The 27,154-nt window shown below is 40.1% G+C and overlaps 1 protein-coding gene across 1 annotated transcript in view; it reads left to right on the plus strand.

Annotated features, from left to right (window-relative positions):
* The window catches only part of LOC132352746 (coiled-coil domain-containing protein 86-like), a 95,324-nt gene that overhangs the window by 33,847 nt on the left and 34,323 nt on the right, over nt 1-27,154 (plus strand). The window contains exons 4-5 of the mRNA XM_059903428.1: nt 9,767-9,838; nt 18,664-18,691. Of these exons, the coding sequence (XP_059759411.1) occupies nt 9,767-9,838; nt 18,664-18,691 (100 nt within the window). The remainder of the gene's footprint in view (nt 1-9,766; nt 9,839-18,663; nt 18,692-27,154) is intronic.

Here is a 27,154-nt window from a genome sequence, read left to right on the forward strand (position 1 = left end):
TTTATGGATTCTATGAAATTTCAAGGTAATCATTTCTTCTGCCTTAGGTCACAGCAGCAGCTTTGTAGATCTAGTGCTATGTCCCCTTGTCTAAATTGTAACCCCTTTATAGTGATGTGGAGCTTCTGATAAGAGCTCTAAGTAGCTTGAATATACAGTGAGAATCACATTGAAGCTGGCTTCAGAACCCTAGTTTTGTAGGTCTAGGTGACTAACATCTTTGATAAAGTAAGCTGAAAAATCCATTTTCAAATGAAATGTACTTATTTTAAAAGTAAAATACCTCTTAAGTGAGCAGAATCTGCAGTTCTAGATCTTTTAAAAATTTTTTATTATTTATTTAATTGAAGTCTAGTTGATTTACAATGTTGTGTTAGTTTCAGGTATACAACAAAGTGATTCAGTTATACGTACATACATATCTATTTTTTCAGATTCTTTTCCCTTATAGGTTATTATAAAATATTGAGTATAGTTCCCTGTGCTATACAGTAGGTCCTCATTGGTTATTTATTTTGTATATAGTAGTGTGTATATTGCAGTTCTAGGTCTTAAATGAAATTTGGGCATAAACAAAGGCTGAGTGTCACTTTGATTCACTGATAATCTACGTTACCAAAACAGGATGCTGATTGTTGATGTTCCTTTTCTTCTATTGTAGGATCACCTCTACTTTGTGTTAGTATGGGAAGAGTCTGTGAGATGTATCAATAGTTAAAAGATATTGCAGTAGGCTTTTAACTGTCTCCTCTCTTTTATTCTTGTTCTGTACAATTTTACACACATATTGCCATTGGAATAATTTTTTTAAGCTGGTTGAATCTTATGGATAAAGTGCTAACTCTATAACTTGGACTAAAAGCTATTCCCAGTCCAGTCCAATCCCAACCTGCATTCTGTTCTCAACTCCAATCCTCCATCACCACCTCCACACACACACACAGACACACACACACACGGAGTTCTAACCACTTGGTATTTGTTCTTACTTTCTTTGCACATGCTATTCACACTGCCTAAAATGCTCTTGACTCTCTTCTCTACCATTATAATCTCAAGACCCTGATTAAATATCACTTCCTCTTTGAAGCCATACAGAACCTACTTCCTATAGTTGTTTCTTCCTCTGTGCTTTCAAAGCACATTATAAATTCATCATTTTATGGAATTTACCAATCGTATTCTAGTAAGCCATAAACTATAAGATGTTGCAGTACAGTGAAAGCCGCAAAGAGTAGCTGCATAAAGATTAACTTTCCTCTTCTAGTTTACTACCATGCTTTTGTCATTTCCCACCTTGCTCCTAATTAGTTCTGGGGTGGAAAAAGAATAAAATTGCTGCTGGTGGGACTTAGACTTAAGTAAGTAATGGAGAAGATAAAGAGGACTAGTAGTAAGAAATGACAGCAAGGAGACAGGGAGATTCTGTGACCCTAAGGTGGTCTATATGGGCCTGCTGTTCTCAAGTAGCCATCTGTATCTAGGGGATGCACAGAAAACAGGCGTATGTGAATCTAAGATTACCTGTATAAAAAGCATATTCTGCTTAAGTCTAAGAAAAACCAGGATTAGATTAAACATGTGAAAAAAAGAATAACCTTCTCCAAGTGTTAATATTTCTGTAAAACTCACGTTAATCATATATCCTATTTGAATGTAACAGAAACACAAGTAAATGTTTATGCTGAAGTAATGTAAAAAATAGTTCAGTTTTTACTTAAAATTTGGAAAAGTGTAATAATCTGCTAACCACAGTTTTAGAAAGATGAGCTATTCAAGGCTATAGACTAGTCTGGTAATAATAGTAACGGTTGCCATTTATTCAGTGCCTATTAAATCCCAAGCACGGTGAGGAATGCCTCATAACTATATTTTATTTTATATATTTTATTTTATTTAATCCATGCAAAGCTAGGTACAAGCACCCTCATTTTTTAGAACAGACAACTGATGCCCCAAGAGGTCAGATAACTTGCTCAGCGTCACCCAGTGTGTGGAGAGAGTCTGAATTAGAATTCCAGTCTTTCTGCCTCCAAAGCACATGCTCTTTCTGTCATACCAGGTTGCCTCACAGAGTAACTTCTGAGGATGAACATCTAGGAAGAAATAAAGAGCTTCTCAAAAATCAGATCTGCAAACTAATACCTACAACTCAACAGTAAATGAGTCTACTAGATAAGAAAAATGTATTTAAGAAATCAATTTGGTGTCCCTAAAAACATGCCTACCGCATGCCACACAATGACTACAAAAACACTCAAAATAACTGATCAGATATAGTTATCTCCTGAAGGTTTTCCACCACTGTCTAGCCCAACATGAGGCCCTCTGACATTGGGCCAGGGGCACCATGTAAAAGTTGTGACCTACAACCCGGTCTGTCCATGGCCCTGTTCCACACTTCAGTCTTCTCTCTGCTTCTCTTGGCTTCCTGTTTTCTGACCCTGTGTCTGGTCACAGCATTCCATGCTGTCTTCTTCACTTTACTCTCTGCCTTACACAGGGTTCTATCCCTTCTGGGTATAGTCTTGGTGATTCCGTTGACATTGGCCTACCTCTAGGTTCGCAATGCAGACTATGGCCTTAACAGATACTCCTGCTATGATGTTTATCCAAGAGTAGTTTGAAGACCACTTCTGTCAAGATTATATTGGGAGGGAAGCTTGTGAAATATCTGAGTTGCCTGAATTAGGACCTCTGGGGAGTGGGGCCCTGCAATCTGCACTTTAACAAGCTTTCTCTGTGATTTCTTTTGTGACCAGTGTTTTATAGGTACTGTTCTAGGTTTGATGTGATCCCTAGGCATCCCTATCCTTTCTGTCATCCTCTGCAATGACTCCCCTATATGTGAGGGCTCCCTGGCCTGACCTGACTCTGTGCCATGAGTGTGGTTAACTGTGGGTTGTTTATATTGCTTGGGCCTTTTAGAAAATCCTATCCTTAGAGTGACTGCCTGCCCTTTGCAATCACAAATGTAATTTTCCCTTTACTTCATACATAACCTAAGTTTCCCCAAAGCCTCATCTGTTTATGGGTACAAATAAAGCCACTTAATGTTTATAACCCAAATTTCACTGACTCATGCCCATACAGACATAATACAAGACCTTAATTTCCTGCAGAATTTTCCCTCAGTGTTTCCAGGAAGTTTTGGGACGGGCTTCCCAGGTGTCCTCAACGCTGCTTCTTTGTGCCGTGCTGCTGGTTGATGTGTGTCACTTTTGGAGTCACTAGGCTATGCCTCTCCATGAATCCAAGGCTGGTGGCCTCCCTGCAGGTGTTGATCTCCATGACCAGGACTAGATGCTCTCTCTCTGTACTTTCAGAGCTGCAAACCCTTGAGGAGCCGGGGGTGATGCTTTGTTTCCAGGCATCCTGACTGGGTTGGAGCCAGTCTGTGCTTGGCATAGAAGTGAGAGGATGCTGTTTGCTCTGACTCTGTGTTGTATTTTTTTCCACCCAAGCAACACTATTACCCTCCTGGGTCTCCAAAGTCCTTCTCATTCAATTTCCATGTGCAGCTCCTCTCTCCAACACCCCAAACACTAGTCTATATTTCCAGTCCGCTCACTTCCTTGGATGCCCACAAATAAACCATATTCCCCGAACAAAACCACTGTGAAAAATCTACTCCTTATAGACCTCTTCACCAGTTCATCACAAATGCTCAGCCATATCTAAATCTCTGAAGCTCATTTTAAACTTAGGTGGGGACTCTTCCCCTACCCAACACACATCTTAACATCTGTTAAGTTCCTGACTCCAATGATCCCAGTTTTAGAGCTACTACAGAGAGACCCTTGAGAAGAGATTGAAACAAACTTTAGAACATAGGATAAGCTGTCAGAGTGAGAGAATGCAACAGTACAGATACTGGAAAATTATTTATTTTTTGTTTCAAAGAGGACGTCTGATAAATTTAAGTTGTAGAATATGAAAGAAAAGAGAGAAGCAGAGAATGGAGCTGCATGCGGGATTCAGCATCGAAATGAAACACAGTCTCCCCTACTTTCCTCCTCCTTTACCACACAGGGCCAGCTGTCACCGAAAGCTGTTTCCAAACCAATTACAATTCCTTTACCAGAAAGGAGGATAAAATCTTAACAAAGGAACAGATGATTGGATGCTATTGGTTCTTCTGACTCTGGAACTGCTTTAGAAAGGAAGTTGAATCTTTGCAGAATTATTATTATCAGTCATTCTTTATTGCTTCAGCTTTCTTTGTTGCATTCTAACACACAAAGTAATGAAAACATATAATAAAGAGAATAAAACACGTAATGCATCACTGTGCAGATATTGCAATCATAGCAAATCCAATGTAAATGCCCTATAGGGAATACTTGAGCCTTCCAATACATTGCTAACAGTTTGCATGATACTACATCACGTTATTTATCTACTAAATTTGTCATGCTTTGCTCTGCTAAATATCATGCCAGCATCAACCCCAAATAGCACTAGGACTCTTTTCCATTTTCCACATGGAAGTATATTTCTTTGCTGTCACTGGTTTTAATGTTTGCAAAGAGTAGCTCCAGCTCCTGAATAATTAATGCATAATGATTACTAAGCTACGGGTAGTTTACTATTCTAGCCCCTCTGGTCTTTGCAAAGTTGCTTGCTTTAATATGCACTTCAAATTGGAACCAAGAGGTAGTAAAAGTCATTAAGACGTCATGGAGCTCAGTCAGTAATGATTTACAGAGTTTGGACGCATCCTGGGTTTTTCATTCATGGCTCTCAAGCCCCATCTGCTGCTTGTGTTCTTACTTGGTATCCTGTTTGCAAATGCTTCTCTGATGGAGGGTTTCTGTTCCATTTACACTTAAAAGAATCGACACTCAAGAGTTCAGGTCAAGTACACATTTCCTCTGTGGTGTTGCCAACACTGGAAGATCATTGGCAATGACTAAATACACTAGGAATATTTCTGCCAAATATATACATGTCAAGCAACTTCATGATCTCATATGGTATGGACACTTAGTAAATATTAAATAATGATAATAAGAATTACAAGAGTGATTCATCCAAAGCACTGTAGAAGAGACTTTTTAAAAGCTAGCTGGGAGGGTTTTAAAGAGGAGCAAGAATGTTCTCATGGTGAGAGTGGGAGAGTACTAACGTTAAGACTGACACTGCTATTTGCTGCTTGTGGTTTCTTCTTAAGGACATTCCTACAGATTAACTCAGACTTTCGTGATTCCCATGCGCTGTAAGCTGTGTTATCCCAAAAGACAGAGATGGTCATTTTAGGGGCCTTGCCTGTGAGCTGGAATGATCAAATGTGCCAGGGATATCTAAGGAGAAGTTGTGAGTGACTGTGGCAGGGCAAATTCCCCTTGGGTGGGCATTAGAATGAGAACTAGTTGCCTCTAGAAAGTCAGTGACTCAAATTTTATTTTCCCTGGTACCTGGTCTGGGGCTGAACATACAATATACAATAGAAAATTGGTCAAGATATTTGTGGGATGGTGCTAAATAGAAGAATATATTGTAAACACCATTCCACACTAACCAAATTGAGGTTTCGGTTTTATATATATATATGTATATATAAGTAAAAATATAAATATAAATATCTATCGATCGATCAATAGATATCTTGGTTGCTCAATGTTTTCCTCCCATGGAATATTATGCCATTTACCTTTTTTTTGGAGTCCCTCAAATATCTCCATTAAATACAATTTTTAAAAAACATTTTAGAAATAAATATATAAATGCTTTGAGTCTGGTTTTGTAGAATGAAAAAAGGATCTGAGTTTGCTTATGGTAGGAGATGTTAATTCTTTGAGATGGTTCAGAAAAGGTGTTTGACTAAGTGAACCCTGGTGACCTCCATGTTAGCATAAGTCTAAAAGTCAAACTTGCTATTTCGTCCTCCAGCAGACCAAGCCTTACGTACTGTAATTGGTGCTTTGCCCTTTCCAGCTCTTAGATTGTTGCTAGGCCTGGCACTGGGTTAAATGGAAGGGACCCTTGTCGTTGGTGGAGTAAATGGAAGGGAGGTTAAAGGTGTGCATTGCTCCATGCCTGCGAATGGTTTGCTAATGAATCATTTGTCAGAGAGGAGTGAGGGGGAAGAGAAATAGCTGCAAAATGACCCGAGAAGCCCCACAATATAGTGTATGATTAAATAATGGACCGAGTATCACAATCTCTGAGTACTTTAGAGAAATAGAAGGCATTGACCACAAGTCAGTATCACATTCTGTGACAGATTCCCCACAGAGGACTCCCACTGAGTCAGGTTCTTCCACAGTTTATGGTGTGCGGTGAGTCCATTGGGTGTATTGTTAGTTTAATGGGTTGGTTGCTGATTGCCATAATGAGGGAGTGGGGGTGAGAGGAGTCAGGGAATTTCAGGGGAGACCACAAAAATACTTTGGTTCAGTCCTCGGGGCTCTCCCTACCCCATTGCCCTCTCCCTCCATGTGTCAGGGCCCTATCTTCCTTTCCAGGTGTTTGTGGTTACTTGTGTGAGTGACCCAAGCCATCGAAGGGGAGGGGGGGGGTGACTGTCCACATGAAATGGGTTTAAGGGAATGGAGAAGCGAGTTTAACTCCTGCTTGTCAGCCAGTGGGGAGCACCCAGACTGCTGTGGCCTGAGTGCTGTCGCTGCCATCATGAAGCTCCCGGGGGCAAAGCTGGGCAGCCTCTCAATGGCCCTCCATTCCCACCCATGAGATCTCGCCTCACTCCTTCCCAGCCATGAAATTGTTTCCTGGATGGAATGACATAGGGGACCAAAGAGCCTCTATTTTTCCTTATTTGTACCATCTGGTACCTGCATTTCAACTTGTCAAACAGGAGAAAAATAGTTGACTCCTTTCTTCTCTCTCCTCTGCTTTAATACTCCTAAGGTGATTCATAGTGCCTTGCTTGAGTCAGGAGAGACACCCTGTGGAAACTTTGAAGAAATTCTGGGGAAGGGGAGAGCTGATGTGGGAAGGGGATTGAACACAGTTAAAACTTTAAAAATATCCTGCCATATTTATTATTAGATATGCAGATAACCTCCTAAAGTGTGTGTGACCTTGGGTAAATAATTTACCCTCCTCTCTGTACCTTCATGTTTTCATTTATAATGGGTATAACAATTGCATCTAATTCCTAAGGTTGTCAGTATTGAAAGTATATACATATATACTTCAATATAGTACTGGGCATGTCACATAAAGATATGCTCCATGTGAAGGAGTCAGCCACCCTTACCACTTTGGAAGGCTGGAAAGCTACTATCACTTCCCAAAGCTCCTAGTCATAGTCTGGGATTGGGTCACGTTCCGAGCATCCCTGGCATGAGATACAGGGAAACAGGTTTGGGCTTTAAAGTCAGAGAACCTTGATTTGAATCCTGGCTGAACCTCTTATTTGACTCTAAGCCAATTACCCAATGTGTTAGTTTCCTGCGCTATAACAAATTACCATAAGCTCTGTGGCTCAAAACAACAGAGGTTTATTTTTCTATAGTTCTGTGGGCTAGAAGTCCAAAATCAGTTCCGCTGGCTCCAAATCAAGGTGTCAACAGGGCTGCACTCCCCTGGGAGCTCTAGGGAATTCTGTTCCTTGCCTCTTCTGCTTCCGGCGGCTGCTGGTATTTCTTGGTTTGTGGCTACATCACTCCAATTTCTGCCTCTGTAGTCACACTGCTTCCTCGTGTGTGTGTGTGTGTGTGTGTGTGTATGTGAAATCTCCCTCTGCTTCCCTCTTATGAGGACCCTTGTGATTACATTTAGGGGCCACTGGATAATCTCTTCATCTCAAAATCCTTAATTTAGTCGTATCTGCAAAGATCCTCTTTCCTTATAGGGTAATGTTTATAGGTTCCAGGGATTAGGAATTAATATCTTTGGAAGGTTATTATTCTGCCTACCACTCCGGACTTCTTTTTGTCCATTATTTCACTTGTAAAATGGGAATAATAGTACCAAATCCACAGGTTACTGTGAGGTTTAATTCAATGTGTTATACAATAGGTAATAAGAAAGATCTTCAAAATTCCATTTAGACCAGTATAGCTGCAGTGTGCACCCTGCTGTCCTGTGGCAAGATGCAGCATGCAGCCTCTGTTTTCTGAAATGGGGTTAGGATAGTCGGAAGTGGAAAATCATAAGAAGTCATTAGTTTTTGTTCAGGTCAAATATTACAGGCCTACTCTTTGCTGGACACTCTTCTGAGGACTGAAATTACAAGGATAAAGCCTGGATCTTGAGGAATTCCATTCCTGATCTATTCTCTTTGGGGTGCACAGGCATATGCAATGTGAATCCACTGCATTAGGTGTCCTGCTAGGATGAGCCGAGAGCGCTGTGATACAGAGTGGCCGTGGAGTTGGCCAGGGAGGGCTTCGCATCTGCGTGGGTGGTGACATTGGGAAAACTCATTTTGCCTGTGGATCTGGCCCTTCTCAGTTTCTTCGTAGTTACAAGTTAAACAGGTCATTTCTATGCCCTGTGGCTCCTGAATTTTGGAGTGGAGTAGATGATGATGCTGTGGAATGAGAATAAAAAATGTGAATAAAGACATGGATTTTACTGCTTGATTCTTCTCCAAAGCTTGCAGGTCACAGAGAGTTGTATCAGGGAGATGCTTTTCAATTTAGCACAGAGCCCAGGAGGGCTCTTAGTCCTTTTCTCCCACTTCCCAATTTAAGCATGACTGAATCTTTAATAATCAAACCAAATAAATGATGAAATGCCCAGTGACAGCTGGTGGGTTTGATGGAGCTGTCCCTGGAAATAGATTTGTAATTCTGTCATGTTGATGGGAAAGGAGATGTTGATCAGTATGTTCCCAGTTCATTATCATGTTCATGAGGGCTGCTGCCTCATGATTTCCTGTCAGATCCCTTGTTCAGTCTGCAATGGAGGTAGACCTGGGAATGTGTTATTCTCATCTATTGGGAATAGATGTTGTTTTCTCCCAAATTGTTTCAGCCCTCTAAGTAATTATTATATGAGAGCTAACAATTATAGTTCCAGTTTTAGAGAAGCTGATAAATTATGGGGATCCTATTTGGAGAGATAGGGCATATTTATCAAAATATAACAATTCCCAGTAACATATTCCAAAGCAGCAAATGAGTGGCTCAAACAAGGAGTTTTGGAAGAGGGTGGTGTTTGGGGAAGACTCCACTGAAGAGGTGGGTCCAGAGCTGAGCTTGTGCATGTTGGCAGTTAGGAGGAACTTGGAAAGGGTTTCCCAGGGACACAGAAAGAGTGGAACTAGTGAGGGACAGAGGCAGGAATGTGCTAATGTGCCTTTAGGACAAGATTTGTATCCATGTGGATAAAGTAGTATGATTAGAGCCATATGATTGTAAAATAAAAGTCTTAATAGGGAGGTTCAGTCCAGATTCACTCATCCAACATTCATTTATTCATTCATCAGCTGCTTATTGAGAGTATACTGTGTACTAGCCTTGACCCCGAAGTAATGTATTTTGTATGTTGCAGTATTGGTAATGAGAAACTAAGAAGATTTTTGAGCATTGGAGAAAAGTAAAATCATGGAGTAAACTAAAAATGATGATCTGAGAAGATTCATTGAGCTGCCTTGTACAGAATGGATTAGAATGGGAGATACTGAAAATAGAGAGATGAGTTAGGGAACCATTGCAGGTGAAGGACTTTGATAAGCGAGGCAGCAGAAGGAATGAATACAAGAGATGTAATTGGGGGAAAGTGGCTGTTCTTTTGTGTTTCCATAGTACTTTGTAGAATGTGTTGTTTGCTTACATGTCTATTTCCCCACTAGACTGAGCATCTCAAAGACAAAGGCCATTTACTCTTGTGTCTCTACAACCCCAAGAAATGTGCCTGGCACACAGTAAGTTCTCAAAAAACATTTGTTGACTTTCTGATGATTAAAAATGGATTGAATGTGAGAAATGAGAGAAAAGAAGAGTCAGAAAAGACTCAAGTTCTTAGAACAGGGGAGGGTTATTCATTATCAGCAGGAAAGAAGATGGTCACAGCAGAGCTGCTACTTCGAGAAGATGTTCTCCTCTCATTGATCAGGCATTTGTGACGTTGAGGTGAAAATGAGACATTAAGACTGATTTACGTTTCTAGGTTACATTTTAGGAAGAGAAACAAAGGGGCATGGCATCTAAGAGAGTGATTCAGAATCTTGGAGAGGAGGGAGACAGTGAGTATAGTTTGAAAAAACCTATTCTTTACTCTCACACAAATCTGATTTTATACTTGGGAAAAATACAAATCATAGAAAGGGACTTAAATATTTGCTTATCAACAGGGGAATGAATTTTAAAAGATTAATATACTTTGATAAAAAGTCTAACCAGAGATCTTTTCTAACACCCTTAAAACCATACCTTACATATCTGGACAATTGTCTCAGAAGGCAGGCTCGGCAGGCAGGCAAAGAAGGAATCTTTCATCCCATTTTTTTTTTTTTTTTTTTTGTAAAGGGTTTTTTTTAATTATGTGTAACACAAAGTTATTTAAGTCAATAAATTTTTAAGGAATTTCACATGTTCTGATTCTTTCCATTGCCAATCACCTTAGTTCCTCCAAACTCATAATCTTCAAGATAAAGTAGCCCTTTCAAAAAGAAGTTATCGTGTGAGTCAGCCCACAATTCTTTTAGTTAGGCTTCTTTGATCTCCAATGAAATATGGACACACTTCAAAATTCCCCACCTGTAATCTTTGGGATCCAATTTCCTCAAGCGATTTACTTTAGGACCATGTTTAGGGTCAGGCGATGGATCTGCCTGGTTCTGAATTTGACACCCTCTAAAAATGTATTAGGTTCAAATCATATTCACTCCTAAGCCATCACACCCTAGAACAGTACAGATCATTGGGATATGCCAATACCTAAGATAAAAAGTTTGTTAGGTTTTTCATAGTTTACTTGGCAGCTCTGTCTTGTAGTTCTTTCCCACAGATCTAACAGGTTCATCCCATTTTTAAAGTCTTATATACCAGAAACTCGGAATAAATTTATGCCCGTTGTAAATAATTCAATCACACAATTCAAACAATGCAGAAATGTTTGCCCCAGAGAGCAGAAAGTTAAAGTCCCCTTCACAGACATCCATATCATTTTCATTATAGGCAACCATTGATAGAAGTCTGGTTTGATTTCTTTCATATATTTTAATCTATGCACATATAACACATACAGAGATTTTTAAAAAACACATAAGTGAGATCATACTATACATATTTGTTTTGGGGTACCTTTTTTTCTTTAACATCTATGATCTTGCCATGTCCATATATGTAAATCAGCCTCATGCTTTTAATGGTTACATGGTATTCCATTGTAATAATAAGAGTTAACATTATTTAACTATTTGCTGTATGTCAAGAACTGTGTTAAGCACTTAATACTATTATCTCATTAATACTTATGCCAATCCTAAGGGATGGGTACTTTTATAATCCCCATTTTGGTGATGAGAAAACGGAGGCACTAAGAGATTAGGTAAGTTTCCCAATAACACAAAGATAGCAAGTGTCAGAGACAAAATTTTATTCCAGGTAACCTGATTTTAGAGTCCTTATTCTATACTGCCCTCCTATGGATCTACTATAATTTATTTTTTTAAAAAAAATCACCATTAATGGACTCTTACTATGTTTTCAGTTCTTCAATTCATTCATTTATTTATTGAGCAAGTGTGCCTACCATCTACCACCCACTGTTCTAGGTACTGGGGATTCAACAGTGAACAAACTAGACAAAAATTCCTGCCCTTATGGAGTCTACTGGTGAAGATAGACAAGATAAATAAATAAAGTATGTAATATTATAGATAAATAAAAAGGATAGCAGTGAAAAGAGATAGGACCTGTTGGGGGTTGAGAATTTTAGATACAGTGTTCAGATGAGGCCTTTTTGAGAAAGTAACATTCGAGCAAACCCCTGAAGGAGGCAGAAGCACCAGCTTTGTCAATATCTGGGAGAAGGCTATTGCACAGCTAACTCTCCTAGATACTTGTAGATATTGAATTATCAAATGTCTCCTCCTTAGTAATTGCAGAGATCAGAGAATTATTGCTTTGTGGTCTGGTTACTCCTCAAGAGATGTTGCTGAATTATAAATATCAGAGAGCAACAGAAGAAGGAGCCAAGTTGTTTTGCTTTTACATCAAGCCACTCTGGGAGGGATGACTTCACTCCTAGATCATATGGTGACACCACTTTGACAAATATGTTCTCTCCACCAACCATTTCTTTCTGACTCTTGGGAGCCTGGATGGTTATCTGTTTTGACAGAGATGATGTTGGCCAAAAATCTTTCTGAAATAGAAGAGTCTCTTCTAGGTAGGATTTTAAAATTTTAAATGGAGGTGGAGGAAAGAGCTCTGTGTTGGATAGCCACTGGGAGGAAGTCAAGATTTTTTTTTTTTCATTTTTGTACTCTTTAAACAGCCTGGGCTGCTTTTATTCATTCTTCTTTATAGTGTCCTAGGCAGGTGTAACTGCCACATAGCAAAAGATGGACTTAACAGGGTGCAGTCATAAAATAACTTTGTTTCCTCCTGTGGCCCTTCAGACCAACTCATTGTGCTTGCTTAAGTCTAATAGATTTTTCTAGTAACTCTTAGATTATCAAAAGTCCTCAGTCACTTCAAGTCATAAGAATAATCTCAGTTCAGCAATTTAAAGGTGCAGCCCAGTTTAATAATAAAAACTCTGAACTTCATTTGAAGTTTGAGATTTTCCTCTCCCCCAACTTAATACTGCTGCTTTGGGATGGGAAGCTAAGGAGAGGAGAGGAGAGCATATCAACTTCTATATTTTCCACTTTGTGCTTAATCTTCACACACCCGCTTCATTCTATCCCATTTAGTCTCCTCCAGAATTGAAGTTGGGGGCAGAAAAAAGAAGCAAGGGATAGGAAAGTTCTTCTTTCATAGAAAAGGATGTTATCTGGCGTTGAAGATAATTCCTATGCAATTTCAACTTTGTAGGACATAGAAAAATAAAGAAATTCTCCAAAGGATTTTTTTTATGAAGCAAATAGAACGTTGTCACCAAATACTGAAAAAGATTGCACAAAAACAAAGTCACAAATTTTCATTTTAATAGTGAGACAATTATCCTAAATAAAATGAAAATTAAACGGAATCCAGTAGCACCTTAGAAGATAATATGCCATGACCATGTGAGTGTATTTGGGTGATATATAGTTGATTTGTTATAGAAATACATCATAATGTATTTCATCATATTAATAGTTGTACATTGGAAAAATGCTCTGATAATTTTTATGGGTACTAAAAAGGCATTTGATAAAGTTTGACATCTATTAAAATTAATTAAATAGGAATATATAGATTCTTCTTTAACATGGTAAAAAATTCCTTTCTCAGTCCACAAAACAGCATCACACTTAGTGGACAAACACCAGAAATAACATTTCCATTAAAGTTAGAAACAAGAGAATGACCACAAACACCACTATTATTTAACACTGTTTAGACTGATGTACTTAGGTAATGCAAATAGACAAGGGAAATACACATGGAAAAAGAGGAAGTAAAATCTTTGCATACAATGTGATTTTTAAACTTGTGAAACCAATGATCAGTGGAAAAGTTACTATAAACAATAAGATAATTCAGGAAGATGACTACTACAAAATTATTATACATAAATAATTAACTTTGATATATACAGACAAAAACCAATTAGATAATAATGGAAGATCTCATTTATAAAGCAATAACAAGATAAATTTCCAAGAATGAACTCAAGAAGAAATGTATAATTTCTATACAAAGAAAACTTTATAAGACACTTGAGGGACACAAAAATGGTGACTTGAACAACTGAAAAGGTATGCAATATTCTTAGAGAGGAAAATGACGTATCATAAAGAAGTTAGTAGTTGCCAAGTTACACTATATGTATAGTGCAAGCCCAGTGAAATAAAATAGGGAATCATCAGAGATAGTCAAGCTGGTGTTTCTCTACTTAAAAGTTGTTGCTGTCCAATATTTAATTTAAATTTTTAATCCTTTGTTAGTCATTTCCTTATCATTTTACATAATTAATGATTGTTTAGATTCATTCATACGGTTACTGGTATTTTGCCAACATTTCTTTTGCATAGCAGACCTTTCATCTAGGAACATGTTCCTTCTTCCTAAGTATAATCTTCAGTATAACCCTCCTTTATTGAGGGCTTGGTAGTAGTAAGTTCTCTCTCTCTCTCTCTCAATTTTTTGGAGGGCCTGGAAATTATTTATTTTGATTTAAAAAAAAAGTTCACTTAGCTAGGAACTGTTTTGTACCATATTTGTACCATATTTGTTTGTACCATATTTTTTGTACCATTTTTTGTACCATATTTGTCTGACAGATTTTTTTTCTTGGTACTTTGATGGTATTATTGTTTTGTCTTCTGGTTTCCATTCTTTCTGTTGAGAAGTCAGCTGTCAGATTAATTGTTGCTCGTATGTAGATGATTTGTCTTCTCTTTGGCTACTTAAAAAATGTTTCCCTTTGTCTTTGATAATCTGCAGTTAACTCTGATAAGTCAAGGTGTAGATTTCTTTTCTTCTGTCCTGTATAGGATGAGTAATATTTCCTGAATTTAAGAATCTATATCTTTCAATAATTCTAGAAAGTTCTCATCTATTATTTCTTCACCTATTGCCTATTTCAAATTCTTTTTTGCTTCTTTTGAACGTAGACGTTTTTTCAATCTGCCCTTCATGCCTCTGATCCACTCTCTCCTCCCTATTTCTGTCTCCTTTTCTTGCTATGCTACATTCTTAAAAAAAAAACTTCAGTTCTGTCTTCAAGCACCCTAGTTAGAGGAGCAGCCCATTTAACTCAATACTTTTTAGCCTATTTTCCAGGCACTGTATGAAGAAAGGGAACACACGGTAAAAATACCTTTAGCTACAAATGTGTTGGTGAGCCCTCAGCTCCAGGCTGACTTAGAGATACCTGCCATGTCCACAGACTTGCCCACAGAATTCTTGATCCCTGGTCTCCTGACCAAGGGGCAGAGTCCCAGGTTCGGTGTACTTCAGTCTCCCATGTGGGCACTACCTGGTCTCCCCTCTCCAATGGAAACCTGCACTTGGTCTCAGAACTCTTACCCTTCTCTGGGGTCCAGAAACTTCTGCGTTGTCCAATTCAAATTGTTCCTGCAACTCCTCCCTTTAAAGAAGGTACCCAACTTAATTCTTAGGATAATAAGGAACTCTTTTGTGCTATAGCAGTCACACAGATAAGGAAACAGAGGCATATAGGCCAGGGCTCAAGTCACCCAGCTGGTAAGTAGCAGAAGCAGGATTTGGGTGTGGATGGCCTGACTTCAGTCCCTGTCCCTAACCACTCTATTGTGTTGCTCTTTGCCTGCGACACAGAGGCCTCTCACTTCTTCTCAACCCTGGGTATGAGTGAACATGTCCCAGCTTTTAAAAATACAGTGCTGCTCTCCTTTTCCTGGGTACAATGAAGGAAGAGGTATTAATTCTCAAAAAGATTTTTAATAACTCACTCTGTTATATACCTAGTGAAAAAGAATATATTGCTTTGAAAGCTGCACTAACTTAAGGTCCCCATATCTTAGTTTTCTCATATTAAATTGGGGATAGTCATTCAACTATGATTTTGCCTCTATATGTTACTTCATCAATATTTGGCGATAGGAGAAAGAAGATATTATCTAAGAAGGTGTTTGAAATCTTCAGGGAAAAAAACCCATGTGATATTATAAGAAGATTGATACACAGCAGATACCATAAGTGGTAAAATGAATTTTAACTTTGGTGTCCCTAGATGGTCCCTATTCAGTTCTAAGTAAAATATATTTCAATCTAGAAGAAAATAGGGACCCTGCCAACTGTTATTAATGCTTGCTTGCCTTTTAATTGAAGTGCACTCTTGGAAAATGTCGTATGTATCTGGGGAAATATAATGCATTCAGCATAAGAATAAATCTTTTTTAAGTGAGTTAGACCCAGGGATTTTTTTCACTTTTCAGCCAATCCACAGTCTTTCTGGTTTATCAGTTCCTTTTTCTTTGCTAAGCAGTGACGGTAATGCATACATTTGCCTTTTCCAGTAAATCATCCTTTTATAATTTGGCTTTCTTTCAATCTCAGATTCCCATCAGAAGGGTTTTACCTCAAGGCATATAGTAACCAATTTCCCCCGTAATTAATGCCATATCTGCCTCAGAGTCCATTTCAATTCCCAAATGAAAATTGATGAGGCAGCCAACCACAAATAAGGATCACATACCGCTGATTAAACTATCAGTCTAGTTTCCCAGCTATCACGTTACAGTGCTGAATCATAACCAGAGGGTGAGTTTTCTAGTCTTTTGCAATGTATATTGCTCATAGTAAGTGTCCATAAATTGCTATTAGAAGATGAGGAGAAGGATTTTATATGACCCCTATCAAATTCCACCAGAAAGATTAAAGAGGTTTGTGTTACAGGGACTGAGACTCCACAGCACATGGAGACAAAAAATGTGTCTAGACTTGATAAAATGTGCCACAAACTGTGATGAAAACCTCCAGGAAAAGAAAAACTACCCAGCAAGGTGTTTTTTCTCATCCAGGTGGACTGTGGATGGATGATTAAGTCAAACAGCTTCATGTTGTCTAGGGAACATGGAGACCAAATTCTCCACCCACCAGCCTTCAGTTCAATTCCAGACTTCAGGGTGAGAGTGGGATTGGAGGTAGCGTATGAAGTAACTATTCACCAAATGGTCAGAGTAAGAATTCATTCACTCATTCATTCCATTCATTCACTCATTCACTCAGTGTTTATTTACCTATTTTCCAGGCACTGTGTGAAGAATGGGAACACACAGTGAAAAAGACACCCACTCTGTCCTGGTTGAGCTGATGCTCTAAGGTGTGGGTGATGTTACCAAACCAAACTTGGGTCTGCTTGACCGTGTGCAGTAAAGCCAATGTAGTGACACCGGGTTGTGGTGAAGGCAAGTGCAGCACTTATTGCTGGTGCCAAGCAAGGAGTCTAGGCAGCTAGTGCTCAAAAGATCCGAACTCCCTGATGGCTTTCAGAGAAAGGTTTTTAAAGACAGGGTGAAGGAGAGGGTTGTGGGGTGCTTGATCAGCTTGTGGACATTCTTCTGATTGGTTGGTGATGAGGTAACCGGGAGTCAACATCATCAACCTTCTGGTCCCAACCAGTCTGGGGTCTATGTGCCTGTGGTCAGCATATAGTTAAGTTCTTCCACCTGGTTGGGGTTTCAATATCTGCAAAACAGTTCAAAGGACATGGCTCAGAATATTGTCTGTAGCCCTTGAGGAGGAACTAAAAGTCCTTGACTTTGTTTAATGGCTAAACTATTATTATTTTGTCTTACTTGACTGTTTTCCGTTGTTTCTGCATTTTCTCACTTCTCTGATTAAATTTATTCTTTGGAACTTTGGGAAGGCCAAGGAGGCTAAAGTTTTTCTATAGACAAGAGGCAGGCAGAGGACAGGGTGGTGAGGGGGAGGGGGGTGAGGTCCGTCCTGGGAAGGCCTATAGGGTCCTGGTCATTTACAGTGGTGGTGGGGGACAGATAAGTAACCAGATCATTCAATAATGGGTATTAAATGCTATGGGAGAAGTAAGCATGAGGTACTAGTCAAGTATGTAGATTTTGTGTGTGTGTGTGTGTGTGTGTGTGTGTGAGAGAGAGAGAGAGAGAGAGAGAGAGAGAGAGAGAGAGAGGTTGGGGAGGGAGAAGGCTTCCTGGAAGAGGTCACTTGAGCCCTTAACAGATGGGGAGAGTTAGCTAGGTTAAGAAGGAGTCAGGGCAGGACAGGCATTCCAGGTAGTGGAAGCAATTTTAGCCAAGTTTGGGATGGAAAGAGAGCATGATCTCTTTGGTAAATGAAAAATTAGTTGTAGCTGGAACAAAGGTGTGGGAAGAGTTTTGTGGAGAAAAAGATGACTAGGGGGAGGCTGCCAGATGTTCTCCCCTGAAATGTTTGACCATCAGTGAGAGCAGGGCAGATGTGAATGCGATTATGAAAACATACATATGTGTGTGAGTGTATATATATAAATTTACCTCTAAATGCATTGCGTATTTCAATCAGTAATGCATCCTTGTTGTTTGGGTATCCTTTTGACATATTTTTAAGAAAGTCATTTTAAAAATTAAATTCAGGACTACTGTAGATATGAACGCTGCCCCCAAGGGACTGTCTGTGACACTCTCCAGCACATTCTTTATGTCCCAATTTGTAAGATCTGACTTTGGTTTATCTCACTAATATTTGTAGCTACCCCCAAATTAGTGGCAGAGCTGAGGAAAGAAATTCCAGAGCTTTTACCCCATTATAGAGCTAGCTGTACTCAGAGGGGACCTAAATCGCATTGACTTACTAAATTAAAAAGGTTGGCCCATGCACCTTTCAAAGACTCAGCCACCCTGTCCAATTTTCCAGCTGCCCACAACCACTGAGTAGCACAGTATGTAGAGGGCAGTCGTAGCAGTCCAGGTGAAGGACCACGTGGTCTGCTTGTCACGTATGCCCTGTAGAATCAGTGGATGCTCAAAAAGGACTGTGGCTCAAAAAAAAAACTGAAAAAAAAAACACAACCTGTTGAGCAGTTGGTTTAGTATTATTAGCTATGATTGTACTTTTTGATAATCTGATTTCTTTTAACAATTTATTTTAGATAACAACACTTCTTGTCTCAAAAAATGGTAAGTTAACTTTACAGCTATTGTAATTCTTAAAACTGAGGAGATGATGATGATGATAGTAGTTATTTGTATAGTAACATGCCCAAGACAAATCCTAAGAGAGGAACACAATCAGAATCAAATGGAGAGATTTGGCTTTGCCCACTTGCCTCCGAACTAGAAATTTTTAAAGGTATTTTGTGTGGCATGCTGTACTGTGTGCAGTTTTTAGCTTTTTAACTTCAAGGACATCAAAGTATTGGAAGAGGTTCAAAGAATGATAATAAAAATCTTATGGGGGGGCTTCCTTGGTGGCACAGTGGTTGAGAATCTGCCTGCCAATGCAGGGGACACGGGTTCGAGCCCTGGTCTGGGAGGATCCCACATGCCGCGGAGTGGCTGGGCCCGTGAGCCACAACTACTGAGCCTGCGCGTCTGGAGCCCATGCTCTGCAACAAGAGAGGCCGCGATGGTGAGAGGCCCGCGCACCGCGATGAAGAGTGGCCCCCGCTCGCCGAAACTAGAGAAAGCCCTGGCACAGAAACGAAGACCCAACACAGCCATAAATAATTAAATAATTTAAAAAAAAAAAAAAGCTTATGGGGCTGCCTTACAGAAGTGGGCCAGTCACGTAAGACAACAGCACTGATGAATGAGCCCTTGCTGAGGAAGCCACCACACGGGGCGCTGAGACCTCCTCCATCCCAACCATGGGAAAGGGCTTAGACCCGTATTCATCGCCTGGCTGGCCTGCCTTTGAAGAAGAGCAGTGCAGGGCATGTTCAGAGCACAGAGCCTTGCTATGTGGTTTCTTCAAAGAGGGTTTAACTGCATGTTTGCCATGGACTCCTCCTGCTCCTTTCTTCCAGTTTTTCCCTCAAACAATTATAAGAGGAGGGAAGTCTCTGGATCTAGATCCCAACCCAAGAGTAGATTAATGAATGCCACGACTGCCCCTGGGCAATGTGCACCCTCCCAGACACGCTGGATCTCAGACTTCGTGCCAAGAAGGAGAGAGCTGAGCTCTTCACAATGCTGAGTCCATTGCTTGGTTGAAGAGGGTGACCAGGAGCACTAGAAGGTTTCAAAGCCCCAGGTGTTTTTTGTTTTTATGTGTAAACTGCCCTTGATGTATTTGTTCCTCTGCATCCGGGCAGCCACCAAGTCCTATTGGTTTGTTCCTGCTTCTAGCTTTCAGAAGCATTTAGGCCAGGGTTCGCAAAAGCTCCCCATTATATACACATCACAGTGAAAGAAACTGCCCTGCAGTACAGCTCCAAACTCACCCTCTCTCTCTCTTACACATGTGAGGGCCTTATCCTCATCTACCGAATTATAACAAATTTCTCTGCTTAGTGTTTCAAGTCCTCCTCAGAATGACCTCCATCTGCATCTCAATCTGACATCTCTTTATGTCCCCATGGGTACCCTGCAGTCTATCCTAACTAAATGCCTCACTGCTCCCCCAAATCATCACAGTTCTACTTTCTTCTGAAACTAACAGCAAGGGAAAGAACCTGTTAACAATGAAGTTTTCAAAAGAAGCCACCCCAAGAATCTGGGCCTAATAGACATCCCATAAAATTGAGCTCTTAGAATTTGCTTCTTTCACTGGGCCATTATTTTCACGTTGTGAAGAAGTGTTTCCTTAGTTCTGTTCTTGAGAACAAGTGTTGGTACAGGATGGAGGTAAAGACCTTGACACCAGGTTCTGGCCCCTGGCATAGATGATATGAAAGTGAAGAGGAGGAATATGTGAGGGGAACCTATGTTCTCTGAGTTCCCACCATGTGCCAGGCACTGAACTAAAGGTCCTGTGCACTTTCTCTTCTTCAGTCCTCAAAGGCTTCCTTTGATGTGCACTTTAGGAACCCTTTGTTGGGCTTGCTGTGTTAAGGTGACATGCCTAAGGCCACCCAGAAAATAAATGGTGGGGCTAAGGTCACACTGGATCTTTCTGGCTCCTAAGCCCTTGTTATTTCCATTATGTCACATTTCTTTTCAAGGACATAGAGAGTAGGGGTGGGGAATACTGTGTAAACAAACAAAAAAGACTTATTTGTGTTCAGTATCCAAGAAGTACTATACCTTCTTTGCTGGCCCGGGCTTTATTTATGTATTTTTTTAAGAGGATAATGACCAGAAAAATGAGCAATCAAAACCTTTCAGGTTTGGGGCTTCCCTGGTGGTGCAGTGGTTAAGAATCCGCCTGCCAATGCAGGGGACACGGGTTCGAGCCCTGGCTGGGAAGATCCCACATGCCGTAGAACAGCTAAGCCCATACGTCACAACTATTGAGCCCATGCTCTATAGCCTGCGAGCCACAACTACTGAGCCCGCGTGCTACACCTAGTGAAACCTGCGGCCCTAGAGCCCATGCTCTGCAACAAGAGAAGCCACCGTGATAAGAAGCCCGCACACCACAATGAAGAGTAGCCCCCGCTCGCCGCAACTAGAGAAAGCCGGTGCACAGCAATGAAGACCCAATGCAGCCAAAAATAAATAAATAAAATAAATAAATTTATATTTTAAAAAAACTTTCAGGTTCTACTCCATGCCTATGTTTCTTCAAAATCTCAGTCATTAGGAAAGGATCTATTTAAAAATCTTGTTCTGACTAGTTTCTGTCTCAGTACAGATTGTTCAGGAGCTTTCCAGATTCTTAGTGTTTCTACACTTTGTTCATTAGTATGGCTGTTTTCTGTATTTTATAATTTCATTATTACAAGTAAACTCTTAGTAATAAAAATTACCTTGTCACCTACTGGAGCCCTTTAATGCACCCCAAAATAGGGGGCAATTGGCATTCTGAGTAATCCCCTGCCTTCTCCTATTTTAACAAGGAACCAGAAGAACTTAGAGTGAATTTATTCAAACGTGGGTAAGATCCATTGACTCAATATTCCCTTCAGTAATCACACACTTTGGTTGCACATGTTAGTTTTCCATGTCTCTTTATCCTGCCCCACCTAAAAAATGTAGGATTGGAGTTCTCTGAAGAGCACAGAATAGAGGGACAGAGGATGTCAATCCTTCAGAAGCTTGAGGTTAGAATTCTTTCTTAACCTCTGCCCACGATCCCCTCTGTGGAGAAATGCCACAGTAGAAATAGCTTGAGAGTTAACCCATGGATTACATAGCCACAATTATATAAATATTCAGCACCTCTCAACCAGCCAGAACAATGGCAAACTCAGGAGTAAAAAGACATAAGAAGAGATAAAGATAAAAAGATTGAATAATAAAATGGATGAGTCAGTTAGCAGAGCAGAAGAGAAGGGTACAGTCTTAGGCTGGCAAAGGTTATAATTATCAAGCTCCGTGAGTGCCAATTCCAAGAAGTACTGGGAAAGCAGAATTAGTGGAGACAATGGCAGAGAACAAGGTTAAGGTGGGAGTGACGTGGACAAGGGAAATGGAATGATGCCAAGTAATTAGGAATGAATCATAAGAAGCAGAACCAGTAGGAGCAGAGAGCAAAGATCAGGAGGAGCAAGAAGACACTCCAAGTTGAAAATTGCAACAAAATAAGGAAAAGAATGAATGATATATGAGCATTGAGTTTAGGGGCAAGATGACATAAATTTCAATGACTCCTGAGGCTGGCATCACTGGATTATAGCACCGTACCATAACTGGTGCTTAGAATGATGAGGCTGAGCCATTGAGAATATTTTAAATTATGAATATATTATATGGAAGACTGCAGAGACATATAATAAATTTTAGAAGGATTTTAATAAAATATAGTTGAAATTTAAGTTTTATCAGTGAACACATAAACATCCAGCTATTTGCAAGTATAACAAGTTCCTAACCATCCTAGGTTAACTAAAGCATTGCCAAAAAGGCACAGAAATGTGAAAGTAGGGAAAGGAAATGGATTCCTGTTGCTAAATCATAGGGTTCAAGGGGGAAGGATGGAGGTAGTGTGGAATTGGAAGGCTTGGGGAGCCACTGAAGGCATTTAAGCAAGAGTGTGCCATGAGTAGACCTATGTTTTAGCAATATCATTCTGGCAGGACCATATAGGAAGTTGCGTTGGGAGAAGACTTGGTAGCAGAGTAAGGCAAGTTAGGCACTTACCTTGGATCCAGAATTTAAGGGGCACCAAAACCTTCAATAATCAAGATAAATAATATTTTAATGGAGTATTTTAAAAAATCAAAATTAGTGCCAAAAATCCATGATAAACAAGATATAAAACTTTTGAATAAAGACAGAATTAACAGTAACATTAAAAACATCCAGGAGAGACTGGATGAAACAGAGAGATGATAGGAGGAAGGATTAGGTGACTGGTGTAATGAGCCGACAGAGGCAGATAGGGGAGTCAAGGACAAAGCCCAAGTTTATGACTCGTGTAGCATTGTCAGTCTCCAACCTAGGGGATTCAGAGAAGAAGTAAGTATGGGGGAGGATGATGATGAGTTGTGCTGTGAGTTTGTCACATGTGAGGTGTTCATGGGTTATCGAATGGAGGAAATCCAGCCAATGACTGGAAGTATGGTCTAGCATTTGGCAGAGAAGTCTAGACTGGCTGTAGAGAGAGGGGCTTTTTCACATGTAGATGCTACTGGAAGCAGAATGTATAGATGAGCCTGCCCAGGGAGCAGGTATATAGACAGACGAGACAGGCAATGGTACTGAACATAATAATAAAAAGCAATAGTAACATTTATTGAGGCTTACTAAGTGCTAGCCACTCTGCTGAGTTGTTTACAAGCATTATATAATCAAATCCTCACCACAGCTCTGAAAGTTCTATGCTGTTTTCCTCATTTCACTGATGAGGAAATGGATGTTAGAGAGCTTAAAATAGGGGTGATTTGAGATCAGCAAGTAAATGGCAAAGCCAAGATTTAAAATCAGAAAGTCTGAAGAGAAGAAGGAGGCAACCTGGCTTTGGAGAGCAAGGACCAGAGTTTGAATTCCAGCTTCGAGGGCTATGTGATCTTGGCCCCACTTATCCTTCTGGAGTCTCTCTTTCCTCATCTGTAAAATGGGGATAACAAAGGCTGCCTCTTAGGACTGATGGGAAGATGAGATGGGAAATGTCAGGTGTCTGATGCATAGTAGGTGCTCAGCATGAACTGGTAAGTGTTGCAATCATTAGGAATACCCCAGGATCAGGCAGACATTGAAAGGACCTTAGGGTAGAGGAGGCTGGGAGGCGAGTATGATGGAGAGGTAAACACAGAGTCAGGAGAAATGGAATCAAAGGGAGGAAGGGGTTGGGCCCACCAGTGTTTGGTCGATTTGTCCGCCGTTGATGTCCTTATCAGAAGCAGTAGGTTTAGTGGAGTAGGTGGGGAAGGGGGAGCATTAAATGATGGTGAAGAAGGAGAGGTAATGAATGTGGACAATGCTTCCCCAAAGCTTTGCTCTGTAGGGAAGGAAAGGGAGGGGTGTTGCTTAAGGGAGACACAGAGGTCAGGAAGAGTATTCTTCTCACCCCACAAACATCCTGTAATGCGAGAGCATTTTTCCCTTGACAAAGGAAGTGCGTGGAAAGTGAAAGAAAACACTAGGCCTAAAAATAATGATGACTTTCCACTTAAACTTGTACAGTAGTGGAACACATTCAAAAACAGTTTTGCATCCAATGTGACATGGAGGCTTCAGAACAATCCGGTGGAGTAGATCAGACAGGTAGAATCCCCAATTTATAGATACTGAAATGAGGACTCAGGAGAGATTAGAAATAAATTCAATGATTGTCAGTGTGGAAAGATTAAGAGACTCCCTCCTCACCCCAGCTGGTGTGCAGAGTGGAGGTCATGGGCTGATTCTCTAGAATAGCGATGATGGGCTAGTCGTGGAAGGGGTGAGCTCCATGTAGGGGAGAATGCATGGGAGGGAGGAAGTGAATGAGACGGAGCAGAGGCTTTTTGCTACTCCCCACACAGCCACAAGAGAGATGTCTGAAAAGGATGGTAACGTTTAAATTTACATTAAGAATACACTAAGACTTTTAACATTTTCTTAAGACATTAAGTGAAAATTGGAATTGTTTGCAGTGTTTTGGCTTTTCTGCAGCCCTGAGCACATGGGACATGGTAATATTTGGATTATATATGGCTGGCAGATGGCGGCACCAGACTTAAGCCCAGGTCTGCTGATGCGGAGCCAGCATCCTATCCACCAATCCCCATTGCTTTTGTTTGTAAGTAAGACTCTCAGTTTGTAGAAGCAGAGTTAAAAAAATTTATTTTCTTTTTAAATTGTGAGGATTCTAATTTCAACCACACTGAATCACGAACAAAGCTTCCAGAGAGACAGAAGGTTAGGGATGATTCACATAATATTAGTTAGATGAGGAAAGGCTTTTATTTCATTAGATTGATTTAATAATCATTGAGGGCCTGATATCATGGAGAAGAACTTAGAGGGGATTGTGGAGAGAAACTAAAAGCAGACTAAACTTAACCTATTCACTGAAGTGCCCCAAATCTGAAGCTATTCATGCTAGAACAGAATTTGATTCATCAGCGTGTACCTGACGTGCCCTTTGGAAAGTGTGTTAACCATTTGATGTAAGACGTGACGTTTCATCCAGGTTCACTTATTTGCATACTTGTGATTTCATTTGCATGTATTTTACTGTGCTGCACTCTGGAAATATACTTACTTATTTCTATTCCCTACTTTAAATTCCGTATACTCTCTACAGTCCTTTGGTAATGTAGCAGATCAAATATTGAGGAAGACATTCTTGTTAGGAAGACAACTATGGAGCTTCTATATTCAATCTGTCATCAAAACTTTTCTTCCTTTAAACATCTGGTGGAGGCTTAAGGATGTATTATACAACATGGGGAGTATAGCCAGTATTTTGTAATAACTGTAAATGGAAAGTAACCTTTAAAATTTTTTTTAAATTTAAAAATTAAAAAATATGTATTAAAAAAAACATCTGGTGGATGTGCTCCCCTACTTTCTATTTTCACTGCATCACCCTAGACTGGGGATTTCTCACCTCCTAAGTAGTCTCTTGCCCTTGAGTCAAAACCATGCAATTCAGTCGATTCCGTACATCCTAACTAACTCACCACTTACTCGATGCTCAGTGGCCCTCAGAGTGAACTAATAGCACTTTTATATTATTAGATTCATCATATTCCAAATTCTTAACTTCTGCCATTGTGAAACTGCTAGAAATTAATAGCTGTGTTTATGACCTTATCCAGTTTACCACTAAAGAGAAATAAGTCTTTTTAAACTCTGCTTCCCCCTTCTTCTGTCCCCTAAGAAATACTGTGTCCTCAACAGCTTAGTTCCTTGTTGGGGCAACAAGGAAAGGAAAGTAGAAAATAGAGAACAAGGAATGTATCAGAAAGGCTGGAAAAGTGTTTTTCTTTTGTGGGAAAAGAAGAAAAAACAGAGATGGAAAGAAGGGGGAAGGGAGTGGAAAGATGAGGGTCTTAAGAAAGGGTGAGGTTTCAGAGTAAGACTTAGAGTTTAGGGAAGGTAGTTGAAAGTGAATAGAGATGGGCTGAGGGCAGATTCTGGGAGAGGAAATCTAAGCTGAGTATTCAGGAAAAGCAAGACATGGAGAGAAGCTGAGTGAAATTGTTCTGATGTTGGATTGACTGCTTTAACAGTGACCCAAATAATAGTAGTGTAAAAAAGATGCAAGGTTTTATTTCTCTCACAAAAAAGTCTGAGTTGAAAGCAGTCCAGGAGGAGAAGGGTACTCTATGAGGTTGAAAGGTGGCCCAGGTCCTTCTGTATTTTTGCTCCCACACACATTGTCCTTGTCTGTGGGATCAAAGTTGGCCCCTCCCTTCTACATCCATATTCCAACCCGATGGAGGGAGGATAGAGGAAGTGAGAGCACTGAGTTTTATTCCAAGAGCAGAAACTCTGAATTGCACACATCACTCTGCTCACATTCCATTTGCCAGAACATCATCAGTTGGCCATACTAGCTGCAAGAGAGGCTGGGCAATATCGTCTCTAAGTAGGCAGTCCCGTGCCCAGCCCAAACTCAGGGGAGTATGTTACTAAAAGGAAGAAGAGAAGCCTGTAAACTGAGGAACAGTCGGTCTCTGCACTCTTAGTTAGATACCATAGTTAGATAGGCAGAAGATCTTAAATAAGTCAGCTTGAATAGGTTATGCAGAATTTGAGGGCTAATCTGAATTCAGATTATACAAGTGGGGTATGTTGGAATAGAAAAGGAAAGCTTGGAGGGTTAATCTGTATATTGAGTATGATTGACATTGTAGGACAGCAGGACACATTCTAAGGTCCCTGAATCTGGCCCATAAGTATGTCTGTAGCTCAGGGATCTGCAAATATTTTCTGGAAAGGGACAGATAGTAAATATTTTAGCCTTTGTGGGCCACACGATCTCTGCCAGATCTACTCAACTCTGATGTTGGAGCATGAAAGCAGCCTAAACAATATGTAAGCAAACAGGTGTTCCCCAATGAAACATTATTTATAAAAACAGGCTGTGGGCCAGATTTGACCTTGGCT

Source organism: Balaenoptera ricei, chromosome 18, assembly GCF_028023285.1.
Source record: "Balaenoptera ricei isolate mBalRic1 chromosome 18, mBalRic1.hap2, whole genome shotgun sequence".
Taxonomy (NCBI): Eukaryota; Metazoa; Chordata; class Mammalia; order Artiodactyla; family Balaenopteridae; genus Balaenoptera; species Balaenoptera ricei.